Here is an 18416-nt window from a genome sequence, read left to right on the forward strand (position 1 = left end):
CCTGCACTCAAGATGGCGGCAACGGAGCTGCCCGTCACGTGACGCAGGCGCCGTTTCCCGGATGTTGGTCTGTTGGCGGCGGCGGTTGTCGGGAGAGCGGTTGATGGGTCGTCTGGGACGGGAGTATCGCGGGACATGGACTGGAAGCAGGCGCTGAAGAGCCGCTTGGCCGCCAGCAACGACCGTGAGTGCGCGCGCAGGGATTTATAGCAGTGAGGCGGGAGGAGGAGGACAAGGACAAGTGTCAGCGCCTTCCTTCTTCCCTCACCGACGGGCGGCGGAATGGCCAAATGACCGTTGGAGGCCGGTTGCTGGCCTTTGGCGCTTCCGCCACCGGGCCGCCGACCCTTCCGCGCAGCCCTTTCAGGGAAGTCTGGAGTTTCCAGTCCCCACCCTGAAAGGATTCCGTCCCTTCGTTAGCGGTGCCCCTGAGTGAACAGAAATAGCGAAGCTCTCTGCCTTTGGCGGTTTTCTGACTCCCTTATTTCACCTTATTACTCTTATAATTCATTTTTTCCCCTGTCGTACCTCTGTCGTAACCCTCATTCAAGGAGGTCAGGCCACTTTCCATGGGTTTCTCTCATTCTTCACAACAAGCCTCTTCTTGAGGTGTGAAGTTGAGATAGGTAATGACTTTCCCCGTTTCACCGGCAGAGCTTCACAAGTGATTTGAAATCAGGTGTCTCTTGTCCAAGTCCAGCACAATGCCAATTACACCACATTGGACCCCATCTGTATTAACTAACTTTACCTGCCAATGGAAGACAGCATCTTGCTACATAGTCATTCTTGACCAGGGGTTTTTTTGGAGGAGTTTTTGGGACTACAATTCCCATCATCCCTGACCACTGCTTCTGCTAGCTAAGGATGGTGGGAGTTGTAGTCCAAGAACAGCTGGCTACATGTGCATAGCCAAGAATACTTACCGTAACTAACTGACCAGTTGTGTCGGTTTTGCTCCCCCCCCCCAACAAATCCCCCCCCCCAAAATAATCCTGGTTATGCATTTGGCTGGATACCCAGGTTTAGGAAACACAGTTTTAGACCAAGCAGTTTTTTGTTTCTATTAGTATGCTACACTGTCATTGGGTTTGCGTTTACAATCCATAATTCAAGTTAAAATTCCTGTTCAATCCACAGGCATGTGTGGAGGAAACAAGCCTACTCTTATCATGATGATTTTTAATGCATAGAATAATTTTTCACAGTTACTATTAGGCCATAATGATTTTCTGTTGCAGTTCATATTTTTTTGCTTTAACGTCTTCTTGTTTCGGACCCAGTATTACATATTGGGAATTAAGATTGTGACAGGACATCACTGATGGGAGCTTGACTCAGTCTTCAAATCCAACATGGTTCTAGAGTGGCTCTTAGATAGCTGCTACTGTATTATGTCGAAACAAAATAAAAAACTTCCTTCCAGTAGCACCTTAGAGACCAACTAAGTTTGTTATTGGTATGAGCTTTCGTGTGCATTCTGATGCACACGAAAGCTCATACCAATAACAAACTTAGTTGGTCTCTAGTGCTACTGGAAGGAAGTTTTTTATTTTGTTTCAACTACGGCAGACCAACACGGCTACCTACCTGTAACTGTATTATGCGACATTGATAAATAACTGCAGTTACCTATGACACCTATACAGTCATCACTTTCCCTCCAATGATGAGGAATTATAATGGTGACATTATAGGCCAGAAGTGGCAAGCCTTCAGGCCACATCTAACATACAAAGCTTTCTGTGGTCCACCAGCCCTCTGCCAAAATCAGGCAACAAAAATGTGTACCTTTTCTCTTCCTCCTGTCTACTGCTTTCCTTTCAAAGGCATCTCTTCTCATTCTGATGTGGTGCCATTGCTAAAATGTCTTTACACTGAGGAAACAAGATGGGGAGGAATCCCCAGCCTTGCTCCTCTGTTTATCAGCTGAAGGGTGGGGTGTATGTCTGAATGTGTTTGCCCACCTGAAGAGTGGGGTGTATGTCTGAATGTGTTAGCCCACCTCTCTGACGATGTGGTCTCTATGTGCAGTGAGTGTGTGCATACACACATTGTCTGAGGCAGTATGCTGGGAATCACAAGTGGGAGAGTACTATTGCCTCTTGTTCTGCTTGTAGACTTACCATAGACTTCTGATTGGCCACTGTGAGAAGAGGATGAGATAGGTATTTTGTTGTTGTTTTTTAAAATAATATTTATTAGAGGTTTGAAGATTACAGAAAAAAAGAAGAAAGAAACAATGAAAAATTAAACAAAACAAAGCAATACCTTACAATACATCCAAAAAAAGAGAAAAACAAAAACAAAAAACAATACAGCAAGACAATAAGAAAAACAAAAAACATTTAAAAACACATCCAATATTTCCGTATCTTTAGCTTTCATTTACCTGTTTCATCGACCTCACACCTCCCTTTTTTGTATTCTAGTTCAATTAGCTGTTTCAGCAAGTCCTTTCCATCTTTCTCAATTTTTGTTCTATGATTTATCTTAACACAATCTAACCTTAAATTTTCCACTTTGGGCCATTGACAATCTATTTTTACTTAATTCTTTATAACATTTCTGCTGAAGCCATATCGCTTCATTCCAGCATCCTTCTAACATTCATTAATTTTGCAGTATTTCTGTAAATATACTTTAAATTTTTTCCAATCTTCTTCCACCGACTCTTCTCCCTGGTCTCGGATTCTGCCAGTCATTTCCGCCAATTCCATGTAGTCCATTAGCTTCATCTGCCATTCTTCCCAGGTGGGTAGATCTTGTGTCTTCCAATGCTTTGCGATAAGTATTCTTGCTGCTGTTGTAGCATACATAAAGAAAATTCTATCCTTCTTTGGCACCAATTGGCCGACCGTGCCCAGGAGAAAGGCCTCTGGTTTCTTCAGGAAGGTATATTTAAATACCTTTTTCATTTCATTATAAATCATCTCCCAGAAATTCTTAATCCTTGGGCATGTCCACCAAAGGGGAAAGAATGTACCTTCAGTCTCATTACATTTCCAGCATTTATTATCGGGCAAATGGTAGATTTTTGCAAGCTTGACTGGTGTTATGTACCACCTGTAGATCATTTTCATTAGATTCTCTTTTAAGGCATTACATGCCGTGAACTTCATACCTGTGGTCCATAACTGTTCCCAGTCAGCTATCATAATGTTATGTCCAACATCTTGTGCCCATTTAATCATAGCAGATTTCACCGTTTCATCCTGAGTATTCCATTTCAACAGCAAGTTATACATTCTTGACAGAATGTAACTTTGGGGGTCTAACAATTCTGTTTCCAATTTTGATTTTTCCACCTGGAAGCCTAGTTAGGATGAGATAGGTATTTTGACAGATCCAGCATGACTATTCTTGCATTCTTAGTGAGTGTTAATTTTGCAATGCCCATCACTATCACATAGCTCTCAGAAGGTCAGTCAACCCTTTGGGCAGCCCTCTGGCCAAATAAGGTTCTAAACCACAGAGCCTAGAGCTTGCCGATCGGAAGGTCGGCAGTTCGAATCCCTGCGACAGGGTGAGCTCCCATTGTTTGGTCCCAGATCCTGCCCACCTAGCAGTTCAAAAGCACGTCAAGTGCAAGTAGATAAATAGGGAAGGTAAACAGTGTTTCCGTGCGTTGCTCTGGTTTGACAGAAGCGGCTTAGTCATGCTGGCCACATGACCCGGAAGCTGTCTGTAGACAAACACCGGCTCCCTTGGCCTAGAGAGCGAGATGAGCACGCAATCCCAGAGTCATCTGCAACTGGACCTAAAGGTCAGGGGTACCTTTATCTTTACCCCTGTTACAAGCATTTGTATTGTCTTTACCAAAAGCAGTTGCTTATGCCATTACATTGTCTTGGGCCCTATGTTTAGACTAGCTCACCAGGCTGTGTGAGATATACAGTACTCTTTGAATCAGAATGGAAAGCCTTTCAGAGGATTGTTTGGGTGAAGCAGATTAGTAACTTTTTTGAGAACTTTAGAATTCCATGTCCCCAGGGAAAGTACTTTCCTAGTCCATCTCAATCTGGTAGAGCCAGTGAATGGTACCCACAGCTGATATTTCCTTCCATGTAATGGCTTTGATTACATGACCATTAGGGATTGTCACACTTGAGTGCTTTCCTATTCTATATTTACTTATTTATGTTAGATGATTTATTGTATCATATATTGTAAAAAAATAAAAAATTGAACTGATCTACAACAAAATGTATTTTTGCTGTTTCCTAAAATGGATGGTAGAATCATAAAATTTAGAGTTGAAAGAATGGGTCATGTAGGCCAATCCCCTGCAATGCATGGTACATGAGGCTAGGATTTTCCTTTTATTTCTGAAAAGTTTTGCCCCGCCTTTAAGGCCGCCAAGGCAGATTCCCAATTAAAACACAAATAAAATAAAAAAGAGGGAGGAGATAAAAACAGACACAACAGCGACAGGGGAAGAGCATTGAGTCAATTAAAAAACTATAGTGCCACATCAGGAGATTAAAGAACTCCAAACACATTAAAAGCATACCCACCCAAAAGTCAGAAGAGAAAGGACCAGCCAAACCCCTTTCAGGAGGGAATTTCATAATCTGCTGCAGCTGCAAAGCCCTACTCTTGTGTTCCCTCCAACTGCACCTCCAAGGGTGGCAGAATACAGAACCAGGTAACCTCAAAAGTTGATCACTATTTGCAAGCAGGGCACCAGGCACATTTGCAAGCACCTCAAAAAGTGGGTGCCATTTTTTGTGCCTGGCTGACACTCAAGGTTTACTGAAATGTATGTGCTTTGAAGCCTCAAAGTATACATTAAGGACAGACAAAATGTTAAGGAGTTTAACAATAAAGAGTAGAGTATTTTGAAAACTGAAGTACAATACCAGTATTTTTATTGTAAACACCAAATTAAACTTGTATTAACAATTTCTTCTAAAAATGTGATATTAACAGTGTGTCACTTATGTGAATTGTGTATTAGTTCATGCTTATCAAAAGAATTAATAAAATGTTGCCGCCACACCCCCCCAAGTGGCGACTAGACATTCTGTTTTGGCGCCCACAACCCAGGTCCCAGAAGCCATTTGGCTCCTAGCTTTTCTATCCCAGTTTCTAACACTGATTCATTGTGCTATCTCAGCTCCCTTTTAAGAGGCTAGAAAAGGCCATCAGTGTTCCTCTCCCTATGGGACTGTAAGGATTGCATTTCTCTATGTTAAATGGCTAAGAGAGGTTGCTACTAAAATGCATAAAATATTATGCAGGATTGACACTGGAATTCTAAAATTGACGAGGGACTGAACTACATGTGGACACAATTTATAGAAAAAACCATTTATAAATGGCTCTGAGAGGAGGAAAATAGCTCTGAGAGGAGATTCTTAATTTCCCCTTCCACTGGCTAAACCACTCACCATGACATGTTTTTTTCTACCTGTAGAGTTACAAATATATGTGTGTCTCAAAGCATCCATCAGACTTCTGTTACAAGTAAATAGAAATAATATGTTGTTCTGCCCTAAAACCTGCAACCCTTCTCAATCTGTTAGCACAGCTGTTTTGATGTAGTAGAACATTCTGACAGCTCTGGGAAAGAGCTCAACAATAGCTTTTTAATAATTACTAAAGCTTATATGGACAAAGTGAAAAGTCACTCTGGGAGGCAAAGCTTTCATGGGAGCTGTTGTATGCTCTTAGCAGGAAGGAATTTTGCAGCCAACGTTGCTTTGGAGACTGAGAGAATATTGGGCAGAGAAGCCAGAGTGTTTGCTTGTGTGTGTGTTTCAAACAGGTATTTGACAAATCATTTGGCTGCAAGTCTCTGGCATAATTATACAAAAGCAGAAATAAATATTTTGCATATGGAAGTACGTTTTGCTATGAAATGTAATGCATCCCATATTACATTAACTAGCTAAAAGGAGTGATCAAGAGCTGAAGGATGAAGAGATGGAGCTGTTTACAAAATACTACCTGGAATGGAAAGGAGGGAGGAAAAATGCCAGTACATCCTATATGAGCATACCACGATTTTATTATAGGGTAAGTATGGTTTTCAGTGCTCATTTGCTCTCCAGTTTAAAAGGGGGAAAGTGTTAACCTTTGTTTTGTGGAATCAATTTGCTAGTTTCATATTACCAAAGGGAATTAAGCACACACATTAATTGGTTCCTTTCACTACAAAGTCCATTGACATAAATAGCCTAGATAACCAAGGAGAGGAATCCTACTCTATTTTGTTTTGCACAGAAGTGTTGTTTAAAACAGATTTCCATAACTAAGATTTTCTGTGGCTGACTCATAGATTCTACTCCAAATAATTAATTCTTACACACACACACACACACACACACACACTTCTTCCATCTGAGTAATCTCAGAGCAGTTTGCAAAAAATAAATAAAAAAAAATCAGTAAGGTAGAATAATATTAAAAAATGAAACCACTGTAAAATTCTATCAGCTGTAGCCAGCAATGTGTCCTATTCAAAGGTGGAAATTAGTAACCATCAAATGCCTAGGTAAGCTTATAGGTCTCAAGCAGGTATCAAAAGCTCATCAGAGTCAGTACCTGCCTTATTTCAAAGGGGATCAAGTTCCATAGAGCGGGCACCATTACAGAAACGGAACCCCCTCTGTTTGCTTCATATCATGGCTTAATTAACAGCAGTACCACCAGTAGAGCTCCCACCCCACCCTCAGTGGTATTAGCAAACAAGCAGGTATACATGGCAGTCAATGTTATTTTAGCTATCCAGACCCATTCTGAATAATACTGCAGTCTTAGTAAACGGAGATAATGCATTACAGTTTTTGTCTATGTATACCGTGTCTGGATGGGGGTTGGGACACTAATCCTCTACTACTTGTCCAAGTGAATTCGCTGATGAGTGCAGCTGCTTCTTATAGGTTTGTGGTGTAAAGAGGGCCTGTTAAAAGTTTCACCAGTAAGCTTTAACCATTTTGCATTATGTGTTCAACAGCATGGATTGATTAAAATACATGATTTAAAGTGGCCTTTTAAATCAGTGTGATTTAAATAAGCAATAAAAGGCCACTTTAAATCATTAATTTAAATCAAGTTTCCCACCAATACTACTTCAGATATTTCCAGAATAAATGTGCAATTATGACCACTAAATCATGTTAATGTTCAACCAAATAGAATATTATTTACACTGCTGTGTCATTCTTATAATCAGACCTTTTGTCACTGTATATGTTTTGCATGCTATTTTTTTCTTACTGAAAGAGGGAACATAGAATCATAGAATTGTAGGAAGGGATCTCAAGGGATCTAGTCCAACCCCCTGCAGTACAGGAATCTCAACTAACGCATCCATGACACATGACCATCCAACATCTGCATAAAAATGTCCAATGGTGGTGAGTCCACCACAGGTTTCCAATTTTCCCTTAGAAGGTCTTTCTTACAAACAATACTCATGAGAGTTTGTGAAGTTAACACTGCAATTCTATGCATATCTGCTCAGAGGGAAGTCCGATTGAGTTTCTCTGTTGCTCACTCTCAGGGAAATACTGTAGGTGTAGGATTGTAACCTGGCACTGTTGATGAGGGAGGCTTCAGCATCAGTTTTCCATCCCCAGTGCTCACAACGAGAAGGCGGAAAATGAGGCGGAATGGCTAGCACAGCAGTAAGTTAAACTGCAAACCACGCCCCCTCCAAGCCGCCCGATTGGGCGCTTACCTGTGGGCGTGGTGCACCAGCCAGTTGAGTGGGGCAGGGGGCGTAATGCCCCCTGCGTGACGCAGAAATTGCGGCCCGCCCACAACACCTCCCCTCTTGGATGAGGAGAGGCTTTATCATCTTTATCTTTATACCCCAGCTTTTTCCCTGATGGGACTCAAGGAAGCTTCTAGATAAAATTAAGAACCATTGAAAACGGAAAAAAAATCATTAAAAGCAATTAAACATTGATAGAATTAAAACTATACACATATATAAAATCGGATTCAAGGTGGCTTCCAGGTAAAATTAAGAGCCATTAAAAACAGAAAAAACAATCATTAGAAGCAATTAAACATTGATATAATAAACATTGATATAATTTCACATATATAAAATCTGTTAAAACCATGCCAGTAGTTACAATAAAAACAGCATGGCACCAGCCCTTTCATTAAAAGCAGTCAGTTCCCAAAAGCCTATTGGAACAAGCAAGTCTTCACCTGTCGGCGGAAGGACAACGGGGAGGGAGCACAAGTGTATTTCAAAGATTGCAATGTTGCTCTGTTGTGCAAATGTCTGCACCTCTTTTTCTTCAATTGAATGCTGTTGAACATCTATTCAGATAGATTGGTACGCTGGAAGCATCTGTCCTGTTTGGCAGGGACTTGTCTTATGTTACATTTTTGGACAGTTTATCCTGTGGTTTCTTGTCTCATGCTTCTTGGTACATCAAGTGTGGGGAAAGAAGCCTACCTTGGTGTAGGGGGAAACCCTGTTCTTGTATTTGAGGAAGACTGAGAGATTTGTTACCCCAAATTCTTGGGTTTTGTAAAACCCTGTCCAAAACATTCATGTGCTAACCATTCTCTTGGGGATTCTGCCCTCTGTTCATTGCATCTAGCATGGCAAGTACTTGGGAGATTCCTCTTCTCCTCTGCTGTCCCTTCTTTTGGAAGTGACTTTGCAGCACAGAGCTGTTTGAGACCTGCAGGCACAGACACACAGTGCAGATCTCTGCCCTGGACTCAGTCTGCAGAGACCACTTTGCCTTTTTTCTCCAGGAACCATTCCCAACTGTTATGGAGGGAGAACTGCAAGGCAAATCCAAATCATCTGGTCGGGCCCCTCGTGGCCCCACCTGGACAGATGAGGAGACCAGAGTTCTATTGGGTCACTGGAATACCTTGCTGGTCCAGCGCCGGGTTCAGAACATGCCCACCAACAGTGATTTGTATGCTGTCCTAGCCAAGAAGATGGCTGAGGAGGGATTCCTACGCACGCGAATCCAGTGCAACAACCGGATCCGAGATCTTCGCAAAGCATATCGCAAGGCAAAGGATGCTATGGGCAAGGCAGGGGCCACGCCAGTTCGCTGTCGCTTCTTCAGGGAGCTGGATGAGATCTGTGGAGGAGAAACAGAAACTGGCCCCTCTTCAGTGAGTCAGGCTATGAGACTCCAGCCCTCCACTACCACAGTTCAACCAGGGCCTTCCTGGCAACCTATACCAGAAACTTCCTGGAAGGTGGAAGAGGACTCTGAGATGGAAGCAACCTTTGAAGGACTCAGTGATGCCACACAGCCCCTCCAGGAGGTGCTGAAGATTAAGGTGGAATCTGAACTTGAAGAGGTTGCTTCCTTTCAGCTGCCCCTGCAGCCTGTTTCTTCATCTTCCTCCAGCACAGTGGCAGCTGCATCTGCCTTGGAGGAAGAACTACCATTCGCTTTCCAAGAACCAGACACCCTAATGCCTGCCAGGTCAGCTTCTGCTCAGGCTCCACAACTATTGCCAACCAGTTGCAATTCAGAACAGAGGTTAAAAGCAGGAGTCCAGGACAAAGTACTCATAGGTGAGTCTTTTTAATCATTTGTCCACATTTCTCTCTGAAGGAATACCCACTGCTGTAATTGAGCTTCTATTTCTCTTTGCTTCAGGCTTTTAATCTAACAATGTATGGAAAGAGAGGAGGGTTCATCATGTTACTATATTTGGTGATGGCTAGAGTTGTCTTTGAAATTCCTCCTCAGCTCTTCCACGTAGTTAATTTCACTTCCATAGTAAAGTGTCCTCAAATTGGTCATGTCCTTAACCTAATTTCTGCTGACAGGCCCAAGGTTTTGCTGGATGAAGCTTCTGCTTCTCTTTCTAGAGGAATCCTTTATCATGGATTGAAGAAGGCGGTTACAAAATTCACCTGCACTCTGGACTTTTGTTTCAACTGTCACTGAAACTATTTTGGCTTGCAAACATGAAATCATAGTGGGATATTCTATTGCCATCAATCAACCTATTGTTACCAGAGAAGGCGTCCCAATTACAAAGACTGGCTAGACATATTACCAATGACATTACCACTAAAAGCATTCCTTTTTCTGACCTCTTATTTGCTAACCATAAATATAAATTATTTTGCTAACATACCCAGTTGGAGGTAGTGACATGATCGCAGAAAGTTCCCTCTCCTTGAACTCCTTCCCTCCTAATTTGTGTTTTGTTAACAGTAACTGTGTTCATGTACTCTTACTCTTGCTTCTTCATCATTTGTGTGTGTGTGTTTGTTTTCTTTCCCCAAAAAAACAGGGAGACCAACAGGTGACTCAGAGGCAGCACTCAGGCAACCAGTGCCAGCCATGGATAGGGTGGCACAGATGAGGGCTAGAAGACGCCGGGCCAGGGAGGAAACCATAGACTGCCTGCTGGAGGAGATAAGAGCTGGAAGAGAGGCCATGGACACAACATTCCGACTGTTCCTTGAACAGCAGCGCTCATTTCAGAACAGCCTCATTCAGGAGATGCGACTGGCAAGGCGAGAACAGCGTCAGGCTGCTGAAGCTGAGCTCCGGGCTCGCCAGGAAGAGTGGCAACAGCAGAGGACTCAACGGATCCTGGACACAAACAGAACTGATGCCGAGATAGTTCGATTCCGCCAAGAGCTCAATCTCCTTAGACACAATTTTATAGATTTCTTTTCAGCAGCAAGATCTTTCCCTACAGAAACCTCTCCTGTGCCTGCCCGGGGGGAGAGTCCTGGCCCTTCTCGATCACACCAGGAAGGCTACACACCCAGAGCATCTGAAGTGCAAGCATCTCTTCCAGGCCCATGGGTGCTCGGGGTGCCTTCAAGGGGGAGGAGAGGGAGACCAAGGAGACGTGGTGGTTCTACCAGGAAGCAGGTCCACAGAGAGTAATCACCATGTGACTGAGCTAGTGCTTTTGACGGTCTGCTCATGGAACTGGTGCTATTCAACATTCTGTCTACCTCTTTTATTTCTGCACTGACTGTCAACCTCTTTGGTTTCTTCAACTTTTTAAAATGTACTTGAATACACTCAGTGTTACAGCTTGCGTTGCTTTTTGTCTTTATGTAGCGATGGTCATTTTTATTGTATGCTTTCCAGTGATTCTGTAATTTTCTTCTTTTCCTTCAGTTTCTGCAATAAATTCTTTATTCACAGAAAATTTTGTCATATACTTTAATGTCAGGTGACGGTGCACATAAATCTGATAAATGGGCCTTACAAATGTGAGTAGAGGTTTGAATCTGGTTTGCAGTTAGGCTCAGATTATTGATGGGAAGGGGTGAATGTGCACATTCAGCTACACACAAGGCATTCTACAATTCATTTAAATTTGCCGCATTATTTGAACTGTCCAATAGCAAATACATAGTATTCTTGATCAAAAATCTTCATAAATATGATCAGCTTTTTATTACTACATAAAAGCTGGTAAAATTGACTAAAATCCTAAATCCAAAGATCCTTGCAGTTAGATTACTGCAATGCATTATACGTGGGGCTCTGAAGACGGTTTGGAAACCTCAGCTAGTACAGAATTCTATGGTCAGGTTGCTCACCGGGGCCGGAAGGACTGAGCATATAAAACCAATTCTGACCTGACTGCACTGACTGCCAATTAGTTTCCAGGTCCAATGTAAAATGCTGCTTTTGACCTATAAAGCCTTAAATGGCTCAGGACTGCAATACCTCAAGGACTGCTGCTCCCCATATGAACCAACCCAGATGCTGCAAACTTAATCTTAGGCCCTTTTTTGTGGACCCCTGCATGAGAAGTCTCAAGGATGACCTCCTGTTTGTGGAATGCTGTTCCCAGGGAAGCTCACCTGGTACCATTTGTATGTCTTTAGGCACCAGGCAAAAACTTTCCTCTATAACTAGACCTTTGGTCTTTAATTATCCTTGGCCCCCTCTGCCTTGGTATGCTGGAGCAACTCAGCCGGAGGGAGGTTCATCTCCTACTGTATAATGGGTACACAAGGTGGGATAAAAATTGAGAGTTCTTAACATAAAGTGACTTCCATACTGTATTTTCAAAGGTGCAGGGGCGACAGGCTTCTGAACAGTGGTTGCCCTGCCCTTGTCAAATCAGATTGACTAACTGGGGCTCCTTAGAATAATCTCCCCTGATCTGATAACCTCCCATTGTAGTTGGACTACAACTTCTATCAGCCCCAGCCAGCATGGACCAGTGATCTGACTCCGAATAAGGCTGTTTCTTACAATCTTATGTAGCAGAACTGTGTCTTCTCTTACTGAGGTTTCCTCAGAGGATGGTGGAATGGGAAGGAGACACACACCTGACCTTCTGGCAAGAGAAGAACCTCTTTTCATTGTTGCCTCTTAGCCACTGCCTGCTACAAGCTGCATTGGTTATGGAGTGGAGATGGGCTAGTTCAGGAAATCAGATTTACCATGTCCATTTTGACACATCTGCTTGTCAAAAGAAGAGAAAACAAACCTACAAATAAAGTGACTTCATGCAATAATTCCTGTAGCACGGATGTAATCAGTTTCGAGCTATACATTGTAGTTTTGAGTTTTCAAAAGGATGTGAAAAGGACTGGTTCTATTTTGCAGGCTTGCTTCATTTTGTTGTGGTGGGACCTTGCATGTTGTTGTCAAACTTTAATACTCAAAGATTTTTAACTTGTAGAATCATGTGTTTATATAAAAGCTATATTAGGCACATATTAGACTTGGGAGTTTGAATTCACTATTGTTATGCCAACATGCAGACAATTTAAAAATAGTTGGGACAGCTGACATACACATCAGTCTACTGTTTTTCTTTGCCACCTTTGCATATTGAAGAAAAGTCGACTAATTTCTGTTGTGGCCATGAACCATGTTTGCATGCAATTTTTACTGTAATTGCCCAGCCTGGGTTCTGGTCAGTAGAGTTGTACCACACTACAAATAACATTCATTTCTTTCTTTCTTTAGCTGCCAGCAGAAGATGAAATTTTATTACAGAAACTAAGAGAAGAATCCAGAGCAGTCTTTTTGCAGAGAAAAAGCAGAGAACTACTAGATAACGAAGAACTGCAGGTAAGGAAAAAAATGAAAATGTGTTTCTTAATCTCAGGTAAACGATTCTTGATCATTTTATCTTGCGATAGTTCCCTAACTTTTTGCCTCCATTCCCCTTTTAAGAATTTGTGGTTTCTGCTGGACAAGCATCAGACATCACCCATGATGGGAGATGAAGCAATGATCAACTATGAAAGCTTCCTGAAAGTTGGTGAGAAAGCTGGATCCAAGTGCAAGTAAGGCACCTATATTTTCAGGACTTAGGCTAGTCTGCCCTTATCTTAATAGTTCTGGATTGTCTTGGTCAACATTCAAATTGCAGGTTGTTACGACTTAATTTTTATTTCTCCCTTTGTATGCTGCTTAAAATTTGTAGGCAGCTCTTTAGAAGAGCTTTAGAACACACGGGAACTTAGGAAGCTGCCTTATACCAAGCTCATTGGTCCATCTAGCTAAGTATTGTCTACACTGACTGGCAGTGGCTCTCCAGGATTTCAGAGAGGGTGCTCTCCTCATGGCCTTCCGACCAATTCAGCTATGGGGAGCAGTGATAAGAGCCGGGGGTGGCAGAGGCTGATGACAAGGGAGCCTGATAGTAGAACTCTGTGGACTGGACCAGTGCAACAGTACTGCTGATACTGGTGGCAGTGGGCAAATAGTACCTCAGGAATGAGTTAAGCCTTTCTACATCCCTGATTGCTCATATTCTACCTCACGGTAAAATTCACGTAGTTCTGCAAGGATATATTGTTGGCTGTCAGAAGGAAGTTCTGATAAAAACATCATTTGAGCAGCTGTAAAGTGGTTGGAGGGGAAGTACCATTATAGGTAGCAAAATAAGGTTTTTTTTTGCTGTGACCTTGTACGTAGTAGGGCAACAGAGTGTTTTTATGTGTTAGGCAGAAGCATCCTGATCGTGAGTATAGGACAGCTTCTTACCAGAACTGAGGTGAAAGCTCAAGCCAGTCAAATATCAAGCAGATGACATGAGAGAGGTATCGAAGAGGATACATTTTGCCAAGACTTAATGCTTGCAGAGTTTATTATAATATTTCTTCAGGATATAGCACCTTCTGAGGGGCTCTAACAATGTGGGCGTTCAGTCCACAACCTCAAACCCAATTTGACGGTGGTTTTCAATACTTCCCAGTGCAGCAGTGGTAATTGCAAACCCAGCCACATGGAAAGCCATACCTGTGGAATAGGTTCATGCTTGGTTCATTAGATTTTTCACCACACTGTTGTTGCTTTTACCCGTAGTTGTTTGCGTGGTGAACATTTCTGGAACTGTGGGAAGTTGCTTTCCATAAGGATCTGCCTTCTGTTTCTAGGTGTAAATCAGGCCTAATCAGGTGTGAATCAGGCGGGGGGGGGGGCGGATGCTGCTGACTTTGGTTGCTGCAAGTTCATGTACTGTAATTCATGAACTGGAACTTACGTCAGATTAGCATTCAAACTAGGATGTGGCTCTGAGACATTGCTTAGGCTTTTGGTTAATTATTACTATTTGGATCAGGAACGAAAAGCAGTAATGAATTGCACCAACTGGGTTTTTTCCAGAACTGCTGTTCAGTGTAGGTGGAATCTGTGAGCTTCTTAAGTGGGTTGGTTTCCTGTTTGTGTCCCATGTTTCCATGATACACCCAAGGTATATCATGGTACTCTCCCTTCCAAAGACCCACACATACATCAGAGTCCCACAACATAATTATCAGGAAAATGTGTAAATTATGAAACTGACTGAACCTATGGAAGACTTACAGTGGCTCTGCAGAACTTCAAAATTGTTGTCTTTTCTATTTCACAGGCAGTTCTTCACAGCTAAAGTCTTTGCTAAGTTACTTCACAACGATCCCTATGGAAGGATATCTATCATGCAGTTTTTCAATTATGTGATGAGGAAAGGTGGGTCTTTTTCTGTTTTGAACGTATTATCATACTTTGTTTCACTTTGCCCTTGGCTTTCTTTGCCTCAAAACAGATTCTGTCATGTATCTGTATCTGTTTTACAGTGTGGCTATACCAAACGAGAATAGGTCTCAGTTTATACGATGTGGCTGGACAAGGTTACCTCAGGGAATCGGTAAGTGATGCACGTTCAACATGTTGCCTGGCATAAACTAAAGTGCTTTTTCGTGTCTTGAATTGCGGGAATGTATTTGGTAATCAGGTGTTTACATACAGTTATGTATGCAAACTAGAATGTTTCAGGTAAGCAATATTCTCCTTTAGTTATTTCTTTCGTACAGTAGTCTGTTTCTGCTTAACGCAGTTGGCATATTAAGTACCTGATGTTCAATGAGTCTATCTGATGTTCCGTTCAAAGGATCACAGCTCAAGGGTTATCTTAACTGCTCTGTATTAGATAGGAGAATATTATTTGACAAAGCTTTGGTAACTAACCCGCATCTTGTATTGTGTTATGTTTGTGGCAGTGAAGCCTCTCAGCATGCACAAGCATCAGGAAGGAAGGGTATGTGGCATGAAGGGTCGCTAGAGAGTCAGGTTCTTCTGGAGCATTCACTAGTGTTTGCTTGTTGCATCCTTACAGCGCCTGTAGGAAGCAGCCGGAGACAAATGGTCCATTCCAGACCACTGTAAAGTACAGGATAAGCGTGAACAGCTGTAGCTCAAGTCATGATGACACCTATACCTAGGGCTGCCATACGTCCGGAATTTCCCAGACATATGAGATTCGTCAGTCAGAAGTGTTGATTTTTGGCGAATTTCTTGAAAAATAGCTCAAAAACTTCATTTAAAAAAAAGATTTTGCAAAAAAAAGAGCTCTACAACTCTGCCAAAAAAAAAAGCGCCTTTGTGCCAGATTTTCACTTTTTGAAATATGGTAAGCCTACCTATACCATAATCAGATATGTTCTTGTTTCATTTCCCAGGATTTAGAAAATTATATTCTGGAACTCATCCCCACATTACCACAGTTGGATGGTTTAGAGAAATCATTTTACTCATTCTATGTCTGCACCGCAGTCAGGAAATTCTTCTTCTTTTTAGATCCTCTCCGAACAGGTCAGTTCAATTTGCTTTGCTTTTTTGTTTGTTTGTCTTGATAATTAGATTTTAGTTCTACCTTCGTTCTGCCATCATTGGCCAGGTTTGGATGACTATCTCCTTCCATTTACTGCACCTGTTGGGCTCTGAGGGAACTGCAGACCAGCAGCAGTGAAAGCAGAACAGGGACCAGGACCCTGGGCAGGTGGGCAGGCAACACCTGCTGACCAGCAAGGTGTGCTGGGGCAGCTCTATAAAGCCTGCCTGCCCTGCAGGCAAGACCAGACGCTGCTTGTAGCTGCAGTTGTTTGGAGCTGCATCCATCTCCTCCCATCTGCTGGACTTACTGAAGTTAGGTAGACATTCAGTATTTTTCACTGTGTACATCCCACCCCCCTATATTGCAGTAAAACTGGGGCAAGTCTTGACCTAAAAGGCAGCCTATGAATAATGTTTTAGCAAGGCAAAGGGAAATTGACAAAAAATACAAGAGAATACAATACTTGAACAGAGTACTTTTTCTTTCTTATTAAAAGTATATATTCATCTGAAATAATACTTACTTGGTCGATTAGTAAAATTATTAAATGTAATTCTCTCTGTGTTGGCTCTTCGAGACTATATGAAGTACTAATGACAAATGTTTTATTTAAAATGGTTTAAAAGAAACATTTGTTTTTCTCTTACAATTTTGATTGACTTAAAGGTTTCCAAACATTAAAACCATTTCCTTTCATTCAATCCCCTTTGTCATGCTAAGTGGAACCTTTCTTGATGAAGCCCCTGAATATCCCAGTCATTAAGTAATAAGTGATTTTGAGGGGGTTAATTTGTTTTTGTTTTTTCTTCCAGGAAAGATAAAAATACAGGATATTTTAGCCTGCAGTTTCCTTGATGACCTATTAGAGGTAGAGATTTACATTTATATTTACATTTCCTGTTGTGTTTCCTCATTATACTTGCTGAATGCTTACTCAATATTTTTATATTCATTCAGTTACGGGATGAGGAACTTTCTAAAGAAAGTCAAGAAACCAATTGGTTTTCTGCGCCTTCTGCATTGAGGGTTTATGGTATGTACAAGAATTTGCATCATATTGTCGCATCCTCACAAAGCAGCATGTCCCGCAAACATTTTTTATATTCCTTTTTTTCTTTTCTTTTGTTCTGGCTATAATTTTACATAGTACAAATAAGAGCCCTTTTGCCATACCACTTTGGAATTGCAGCTAGGTGTCAGGACACCGTGGTTTGTATATACACTTCTTCCATGAGGGCATGTCATAAGGGCAGGGATCGAGGAGGCAAGATGGCGATCGCCATGGCCGTGCGGAGCTCCTGAGGACTGCCAGCACCAACTGCACTGCCTGGCTAGTCTCCATGCTGCCAACACCGCCACGATCAGGGAAGGGAGACTGGGGTGCCCAATGCGACAACCAGAGAGGCTGCACGGAGCGCCCCCCCCCCAATGGCCTCAACCCTGCCAGGACCGGGAGCACCCCATTGGTGGCCCAGTGGAACTCCGAGGCCCAGAGGCCTCCAAAGCCAAACAGAAAACACAAAGCGAAAAGGAGCCCCCTGCTCGCCAGACGCTAGCTTGCCGCCACCACCACCAAGAGAAAGAGGTAGGAGGGTACCAGGAAGGCCAGGGACGGCTCGAGGAATCATGCAGCCTAGCCCAGGCCTGACCCCGAGCCTACCACACCGGTGGCTAGCACAAAAACAGCAGGCTGGGGCCCAGGGGGGAACCATGTGCCGGGGACAACCCCAGGAAAAAACAAATGTATCACAGGCCCTCCCCGGAAGAGGAAGAAGAAGAAGAAGAATTCTGTTAATTTATATATTTTTTAATTAAAAAAATAATAATTAAGAACTGTATTGGAGGCCTGAACCATTGAAGGCCACTCCCTGGGAACCCCAAGGAGTCCCTAGTGCAGGATGACAGCGCTTTTATTGATTATTGAATTGCCTGCAGTGATCTTAGTAGTTTTTATTAGCTATTTGGTATGATTAAGTATTTAGCAAATATTTATTCCTGTCTCGTGTAAACCAGGGGTGGGAAACATCAAGGCTGTTTAGTGCTTCATGGATGTACTGTTCTATGCTGCCACCGTGTGGTAAGTTGCTCATAAGCAGCACATTTGAGATTCTAGAAAAAAGCAAGATTGACTCATGGGCCTTACATATATATTGTTCTATATGTAAATGCCAGCTACTTAAAATCTTGTTTGAATGCATCATTACAACTTTTTCATTCAGCCCTTACCTATACAGCTCTTAATCCACAGTGTTTGCTATTAGCACACCTCAGATTGCAAATCAGGAATTCCTCTGGTTTCTAAAGACAGCATTTCTCTAGTTGTGGCATGGTGGGTTATGCTGCCCTCTTGTGCTCCTAGGCAGGAGATG

General features: G+C 42.4%; 1 protein-coding gene and 1 long non-coding RNA gene across 5 annotated transcripts in view; one reads left to right on the plus strand and one right to left on the minus strand.

Annotated features, from left to right (window-relative positions):
* Nucleotides 1–18416, plus strand: part of PPP2R3C (protein phosphatase 2 regulatory subunit B''gamma) — a 24262-nt gene continuing 5846 nt past the window's right edge. The window contains exons 1-9 of one of the 4 annotated variants that reach the window (XM_081209069.1): nt 32–184; nt 5894–6021; nt 12912–13016; nt 13122–13234; nt 14806–14903; nt 15011–15081; nt 15893–16025; nt 16860–16915; nt 17005–17080. In XM_081209069.1, coding sequence (XP_081065195.1) covers nt 136–184; nt 5894–6021; nt 12912–13016; nt 13122–13234; nt 14806–14903; nt 15011–15081; nt 15893–16025; nt 16860–16915; nt 17005–17080 — 829 coding nt within the window. In that variant the 5' untranslated portion in view covers nt 32–135. The other 3 variants (XM_081209066.1, XM_081209067.1, XM_081209068.1) reach the window with 3 other exon arrangements.
* LOC308596288 lies at nt 1493–2167 on the minus strand. The gene is made up of 3 exons (XR_014012441.1): nt 2066–2167; nt 1968–2007; nt 1493–1929 (listed from the first exon to the last, which is right to left on the minus strand). It is a non-coding gene; the product is annotated as an uncharacterized lncRNA (long non-coding RNA).

Source organism: Podarcis bocagei (genome assembly GCF_964188305.1).
Source record: "Podarcis bocagei genome assembly, chromosome: 1".
NCBI classification, from domain to species: domain Eukaryota; kingdom Metazoa; phylum Chordata; class Lepidosauria; order Squamata; family Lacertidae; genus Podarcis; species Podarcis bocagei.